Consider the following 8278-nt stretch of genomic DNA (forward strand, 5'->3'; position numbering starts at 1 on the left):
CAAAGCAGTTTCCCAATCTATGTTGGGTCTCATCAATTTACAGGAGGTCACTCCAGGAGTGCCAGACACAGTATATGACCCCAACAGGCTCACAGGTGAAGTGTTGTCTCACCTGGAAGGAGTGTTGGGGCACTGGATGGTAGTGAGAGAGGAGATGTAGGGGCAGGTGGAGCACTTGTTCCACTTACAAGGATAAGTGGCAGGAGGAAGATCAGTGGGGAGAGACAAATAGACAAGGGAGTTGCATTGGGAGCAAGTCCTGCGGAAAGTAGAAAGTGGGGGGGGGGGAAGAATGTGTTTGGTGGTGGGATCCTGTTGGAGATGGCAGAACTACCAGAGGATTATATGCTGGACGTGGAGCATGGCGGGGTGGTAGGTGAGGACAAGAGATTTAGGCCAGTTAGAAGAGTGGGCTGAACAATGGCAGATGGAGTTTAATTTTGATAAGTGTGAGGTGCTACATTTTGGTAGGAATAATCCAAATAGGACACACAGGGTAAATGGTAGGGCATTGAAGAATGCAGTAGAACAGAGTGATCTAGGAATAATGGTGCATAGTTCCCTGAAGGTGGAATCTCATGTGGATAGGGTGGTGAAGAAAGCTTTTGGTATGTTGGCTTTTATAAATCAAAGCATTGAGTACAGGAGTTGGGATGTAATGTTAAAATTGTACAAGGCATTGGTAAGGCCGAATTTGGAGTTGTGCTGTCTTTACGACAGTTATTTAGTTTATAATATTTTTGCTTAGTAATTCATTCAATAGTATTTCTAGTTAGAATTAGAAGTGTTTAAAGTATATTCATTGCATGTAAAATATATCGGCATGCGATGACGTCACATCCGGTTTCGCCGCGTCTTGTGGGAAAGTACCGGTTTGAAATTAGCGCGAGGGTGGGGGCTCACCACGAGGCACACCTGAGCAGAAGTTGTTTTGCAGGCATGAGAAATCACAGTGAGAGCAATGCTGTAAGTTAATAGATAATCGATATATTGAACTAAGATGTTAATGCCGATCCTGTTAGAAGTAACGACGGTCGATAATGTTTATGCTTTCGTTAGTTAAAGAGTTGCGGATAGTTTGCATGGAAGTGTATTTAAAGTAGTCAATGGAGCAGGTAAACTCTCCCTGTATACTGCACCTTAGTGTAATGTAGTTATAGTCACCTTTGCAAGTATTTACAATTGAAATGTGATATTAAGGAAGGAACAAATACTGTATCAATCTTGTATTGTTTTATCAACAGTTTTCACCATATGTTAATGTGAAGAGTGAACAGTAAATGGTTAATCTTACTGCGATCTGGTTCTTATTGACTGTGGTTTATCTCGACGTTTAATTCGGCGTTTCGTTACACACGAAGGAGAACGTTACAGTGAAAAAGCGTTGTTATCAGGTGTTTCAAGTGCTGCAATGTCAGCTCGATCCAGCATCAAGTCGACGCCGCCCAGCGACAAGGGCAGTAAACCGACATCAAGTAAGCCCACCCAGGCGTTATCAGGTGTTCCAAGTGCTGCAATGTCAGCTCGATCCGGGATCAAGTCGATGGCGCCCAGCGACAAGGGCAGTAGAGCGACATCAAGTAAGTCCACCAAGGCAGAAGCCGCCAAGGTGCGACTGCGTTACGCCAGACAAGAAGCAGTTTTGAAAATGAAACAGGCCACCAGAGAAGCCGAAATCCAGAAAGAAAAGGCCGCCAGAGAAGCCGAAATCCAGAAAGAAAAGGCTGCCAGAGAAGCCGAAATCCAGAAAGAAAGGGCCGCCAGAGAAGCCGAAATCCAGAAAGAAAAGGCTGCCAGAGAAGCCGAAAGGGCCACCAGAGAAGCCGAAATCCAGAAAGAAAAGGCTGCCAGAGAAGCCGAAATCCAGAAAGAAAAGGCTGCCAGAGAAGCCGAAACCCAGTTGGAAATGGCAAAAATATCGACAGAGTTGCAAGTGCTGCAGCTAGAAAGAGAAGAAGAAGCTGCCATGGCGGAAGCAGAGTACATAGAAGAACCTGAAGGGTCGCATGATCTGACTGAAGCAAGATCTACTTTAGAAAGGACCAGACAGGAACGCACAAGCGACTATGTACAATATCAAATAGACAGGCAGGCTCGTCTCCCCTCTCCATATGTATTTGATAACTTCCCCAGCTACGAGGAACCTCAGAGAGTCACGATTGCATCACATCCATACGAGGAAGAAAATTTACCCTCGCGGCTCCGTGATGAAGTCAAGAATGAAAGGACCGACAACGCTCCTTCACCCCCACAACAGGACGGCGGGGAGGGAGAGGTTCACTCCAGGACAACAATTGTCAGCTCGAACTATACAGAAGTTTGCGGTCAAACTCAGTCAAGCCGTTCTTGTTCCAAGATCTGCCTCACTAAGGTGTACCCTAAAGAAGCACAACAAGACATTACCAAGCGTAAAGTAACCGACGAGACGCTAGGTCAGTCAGTTTTCGTTCAAACCGAGCACGGAAACAAACTTGCACAATCAGCTCAAGATACCATTTCTTTAAAAACCAAAGACACCAAGGCCTTCAGAGATGAAGCAAATAATGGGGTTACCCCATTGCCTTTCAGAGAACCACGCCAGCGCTCACCAGTTAACAAAGAGCAGGCAGTCAAACGGTTCACGTCCTTACGGAAAACCCAGAAAAGGAAACCTGAGATGCAGCAACGCACCCGATTGGCCCACGAGGTACTGTGCACCCTAATGGCAGAGGTCACAGCCATTATAAACGCACAATCATTCCTACCTGAGTCTTCTGACCCAGAAAACCCCTTCATCCTTTCGCCATCAATGCTCCTTACGCAGAAGGCAGGAGCACCTCCTCCACCAGGAGACTTCTCAGACAAGGATTTGTACAAAAAGCAATGGAGACAAGTCCAGGCTCTGGCAAATCAGTTCTGGCCTCGCTGGAGACAAAAATATCTACCTTTGTTGCAACAGAGACAAAAGTGGACAGAACCCCGCAGGAATCTTCAAGTTGGAGACTTAGTCCTGCTCAGGGACAAGCAAATCGCCCGCAACAGCTGGCCAACGGCCAGAATCACTGCTACATTCCCTAGTGGGGATGGACATGTCAGGAAGATCGAATTGAAGACTACCGACCAAGGCGATGTGAAAATTTACCAAAGGCCAGTTACAGAAGTTATTCTACTTCTACCCAATGACTGATTAAGAGACTAAGTTTTGTACTCTGCTCATTGTGACCTTACGAAGGTCAAGCGGGGAGTGTGCTGTCTTTACGACAGTTATTTAGTTTATAATATTTTTGCTTAGTAATTCATTCAATAGTATTTCTAGTTAGAATTAGAAGTGTTTAAAGTATATTCATTGCATGTAAAATATATTGGCATGCGATGACGTCACATCCGGTTTTGCCGCGTCTTGTGGGAAAATACCGGTTTGAAATTAGCGCGAGGGTGGGGGCTCACCACGAGGCACACCTGAGCAGAAGTTGTTTTGCAGGCATGAGAAATCACAGTGAGAGCAATGCTGTAAGTTAATAGATAATCGATATATTGAACTAAGATGTTAATGCCGATCCTGTTAGAAGTAACGACGGTCGATAATGTTTATGCTTTCTTTAGATAAAGAGTTGCGGATAGTTTGCATGGAAGTGTATTAAAGTAGTCAATGGAGCAGGTAAACTCTCCCTGTATACTGCACCTTAGTGTAATGTAGTTATAGTCACCTTTGCAAGTATTTACAATTGAAATGTGATATTAAGGAAGGAACAAATACTGTATCAATCTTGTATTGTTTTATCAACAGTTTTCACCATATGTTAATGTGAAGAGTGAACAGTAAATGGTTAATCTTACTGCGATCTGGTTCTTATTGACTGTGGTTTATCTCGACGTTTAATTCGGCGTTTCGTTACACGCGAAGGAGAACGTTACAGGAGTATTGTGTACAGTTCTGGTCACCAAATTATAGGAAAGATGTCAACAAAATAGAGAGAATATAGAGAAGATTTACTAGAATATTACCTGGGTTTCAGCACCTAAGTTACAGAGAAAGGTTGAACAAGTTAGATCTTTGTTCTTTGGAGCATAGAAGATTGAAGGGGGCACTTGATAGAGGTATTTAAAATTATGAGGGGGATAGATAGAGTTGACGTGGATGGGCTTTTTCCATTGAGAGTAGGGAAGATTCAAACAAGAGGACATGAGTTGAGAGTTAGGGGGCAAAAGTTTAAGTGTAACAAGAAGGGGAATTTTTTTACTCAGAGAGTGGTAGCTGTGTGGAACGAGCTTCCAGTAGAAGTGGTAGAGGCAGGTTCGGTATTGTCATTTAAAGTAAAATTGGATAGGTATATGGACAGGAAAGGAATGGAGGGTTATGGGCTGAGTGTGGGTCAGTGGGATTAGGTGAGAGTAAGCATTTGGCACTGACTAGAAGGGCCAAGATGGCCTGTTTACGTGCTGTAATTGTTATATGGTTAAGAGAAACCCTATCACTGGTAGGGTGGTGGGAGGATGGGATGAGAGCAGACATGTGTGAAATGGAAGAGATGCAGTGGAAGGCAGTGTTGTTGGTAGAGGAATTGAAGCCCCTTTCTTTGAAGGAGGACATCTCCTTTGTTCTGAAATGAAAAGCCTCATCCTGACAGCAGATGCAGTGGAGACAGAGAAATTGAGAGAAAGAGACAGCATTTTTACAAGTAGCAGGATTGGGAGAGGTATAGTCCAAGTAGCTATTAGAATCAATGGGTTTATAAAAGTTATCTGTGGATAAGCTTTCTCCAGAGATAGACAGAGAAGTCAAGAAAGGGGAAGGAGTGTCAGAAATAGACTAGGTAAATTCAAGCGCAGAGCGGAAGTTGGAGGCAAAGTTGATGAAGTCGACGAGCTCTGCAGGAAGCAGCATCAGTTGCAGTCATGGCTGTGGCATAGGAGAAGTTGGGGAGTGATACCAGTGTAGGCTTGGACCATAGTCCATTCCACGTAGCCAACAAAAAGGCAAGTGTAGCTGCGACCCACGCAAGTGCCCATGGCTACACCTACATTTACTCAATGTAACATTTACATCTACCTATTATGATACAAACACCGTGTCTAATTTAGAAACGATGCAAAAGACTGCAGATGCTGTACTGCAGAACAAAAAAACAAACGGATGAAGAAACTTGATGGGACAAGCATCATCCGTGGAGCGAAAGAGCTGATTCACATTTTTGGTTGAGACTCTGCATAGGGACTGAGGGTGTAGATGGGAGATAGACAGTATAAAGCGGTGAGAGGAGGAGTGAGGTATTAGCTGGCAGGGGAGCCAGGTAAGAAAGTTGCAGGGGTAGTGTTGGGACACAGCAGCTGATGGGTGACAGGTAGAGACAGATAAAAGAGAGAAGATACAAGGACCAGACAGATACAGGTTGGGGTGGTGATGGGGGTGTTGATGTGGAGGTAAAGATGGAGGTTGAGACATTAGGCAATCAGTGGAAACACAAGTAACTGCAGGTTCTGGAATCTGCTCAGAAAGGAAGCCGGTAAGTGAAATCAGATAAGGATGTCCAAACTAATAAAAATATAGAATTTTCCAATTTCAGGTAACTCAAAATTCATGCATTCCTTTCTTCCTCTCAACCCCCACCCCTTGTTCCTTCCCCTCCCACACACAAACACACATACTTATCACCCAGTTTTGTTCACCTCCCCCAGCTGATTCCATCTGCACATCATCACTCTCATACCTGATTCCACTTATTACCTTTTATACTGAACAGACTATGGCTTCTACAGCCTTCTGTGCCATCACTTATGGCTTCCCAACCTCTGCCTCTACTTTCCCCTTCCCTCTCATGTCACCAGGATGCATTTATCTCTTTTGTCTTTCCCTCCTTATCAGTCTTTACCAATCACTCATCAGCTGCTATCCCCTGATGCCACTCCTTCCACTTTCATACCTGGCTATATCAGTCCATCATTTCCCTCCCCTCTTGGTTCTACATATCAACGACCAGTCTCTGCCTCCTCTTTATAGTGTCTGTCTCTCCACTCTACACTCTCAGTCCTGAAGTAGGGTCTTGACCTGAAATTAACTTCTTGCTTCCACAGATGCTGCTTGACTCGCTGATTCTTTTCAATTTAGAGGTGAACCTAGATGTGGATTCCAGAATAATGAGATACTGAACGTAGAGAGATGAAAGCAAAGGTAACAGATTGGACACAATCTCTGTTATAGAGGACCTCTGAGCATTTTATTGGGTAGCCTACAGAAAATAGCTGTTCAGTGTGCATAATAGGAACTGGGAGATTTACTACCATGATAGATATTTACTACCCATGGTCAGAGGATTTTTGCTGTACACAGTTTTTTAAAACAGAAGAAACTATTCAAGATTCAAGAAATTTATTGCTAATTTTTACCTAATTTTTAGCTATGTTCTTGAAAAACAAAACTGCCAAGGCTGAGCTGAATCAGAAGAAAGAATGTTTCTCCAGCCATCTGACCTGATCTATGCAATTGTGAAAACATTAAATGCCGATAAGGTCATGATTAGATGACTGGCAAAATAAAGGTAAAAATATAAGAAAGCCGTAAGGGTATGGAGGAGTTACAGAAATGAAGACATAGAGTTCACTCCTCAGCCTTGACCCAAGAAGGAGCTCTTCCTAGAGCTTTCTTTTTGTAAGAAAAAACACGTTTGTGTGCAATACCTTGTTACAGTTTCCTAGTTCATAAGAGTTGTACTTGTGATAGGAAATCCTCAGTAGAACTATAATCTCTATTAGAACTATTTCGTGTTCCATTTAAAATAAATAACTGTGTTTAATCTGTTTTGTTAGCTAGAAGCATCTCCTTCTTGGTTGGAAGAGAAATGCTTATTGACAGATAAACTTCAGAAAAGAGTAAAGTGGTTAAGTCAACCACTTTTTTGAATTATTGATTGATATAGTATAATCTCCCTAAAGTCAGGGTACTAAAAGACACCCGTAAGGTTTAAGGTCTTGGCTTAAGTTTAGAACTCTAGAACAGATACTCTCAATGTCATCACACCAAAAAACCAAGGTTCAATATCAGGGATCCTGAAGGAATTCACAATTAGCTTTGAACCTATGCATTGCAGCATTTATAAAGACAAGTTTGGTACATGGTCACATGGCTGATATCTTTGACTTAAGTACACACACCAGGCTATGCAATGTTTGCACAACCTACTCTTGTAGACTCAACCTACTGCCTTGCAGATCCAGGGCATTGCAATCAAAGTTCAGGATACCATCTTTCCAGGTGTCACAGTAATCTAGGCATCCATCCTCTTGAATGGTTTCAGTGCTATTCTGTGGGAAGGACATGACTCCAGGAAACATGTTTTTACCAGTGTCCTCACAGGAAAATAGTGCAGTATGAGCTCAAAAATCATTTTCCAACACACTGGCCCTTTCACTGTTGAAGTTAAGCTGTCCCTCCACTGGACATTTGGTATTCACAGAAATATTTCAACAAATAATCATTCAGCCTTAAATTCATTGAACAGAATTTGGTAAAGAAATGCAAAGAATCCAGCAAATGCAAGTTTACCATTTCCAGGACAGCCACTGGCCATCTGGTCCCCTTGCCTTCTGGCACTGAAGTTGCAGTTAAATATAAGGCAGAGTTTGGTGAAGGAATTTACTGAACTGAAGACATCTTCAAAACTGTTACTTGCTGGATTGGCATGAAAGAATTACTCCCCAGAGCCAAGTAGCATTTCTCATCCTATGTTTCCCACCAATTAATTTATTTTCTGGAAGCCTTCTGTTCATTTTCTCCGTCATGCTGAATTCCAAGGGGAATGCTTACTAATGTACTCATGTCTGCAAATAAGTGGCTTTTGCAGAAATTTTGAAGTCAAGACTTCATATCTTCAGTGCCTATAAACTAGCAAGGTTGGAAAATGCTAGAAAGCACAAACATTTGTACCATCACAGAAACAGCAGAAAAAATCAGTCAGCAATCAGCTTGGAAGTATCTGAATCACTTTCTAAATAGTGCTGTGGGGGAATTCTTCTTAATACTCAATGTGTGTTCAGCTGTGTGATATTAAATAAAAGTAGTAAAGTAGAAGAGATGGCTTCTAACCGCTATTGGGTGCTGCCTACACAACATGTTTCTGGTGTCCATTCCACTTTTGTCTGAATTGCATCTAGTACTTAGGGTTCCTGCATGTCTTCACGGTAGAGTATCAATGGAACAGGGAGGACCTGCTTCCATTTTTGTTCTGGGGCATCTGAATTGACCGAGAGGAACATGTCGATAGGAAGGCTGGGTGGATAGTTTCAAGATAGTGTCTTCCTGTCA

General features: G+C 42.8%; 1 protein-coding gene across 3 annotated transcripts in view; it reads left to right on the plus strand.

The window, feature by feature from the left end:
* Positions 1 to 3824, plus strand: part of LOC132377884 (uncharacterized) — a 48959-nt gene extending 45135 nt beyond the window's left edge. For 2 of the 3 annotated variants that reach the window (XM_059944332.1, XM_059944330.1), the window contains one exon: positions 1245 to 3823. In XM_059944332.1, the coding sequence (XP_059800315.1) occupies positions 1412 to 3166 (1755 nt within the window). In that variant the 5' untranslated portion in view covers positions 1245 to 1411 and the 3' untranslated portion in view covers positions 3167 to 3823. Of the gene's footprint in view, positions 1 to 1244 lie in introns of all 3 variants that reach the window. The other variant, XM_059944333.1, reaches the window with a different exon arrangement.
* Positions 3825 to 8278: the final 4454 nt, after the last annotated feature.

Source organism: Hypanus sabinus, chromosome 19, assembly GCF_030144855.1.
Source record: "Hypanus sabinus isolate sHypSab1 chromosome 19, sHypSab1.hap1, whole genome shotgun sequence".
Lineage (NCBI taxonomy): Eukaryota > Metazoa > Chordata > Chondrichthyes > Myliobatiformes > Dasyatidae > Hypanus > Hypanus sabinus.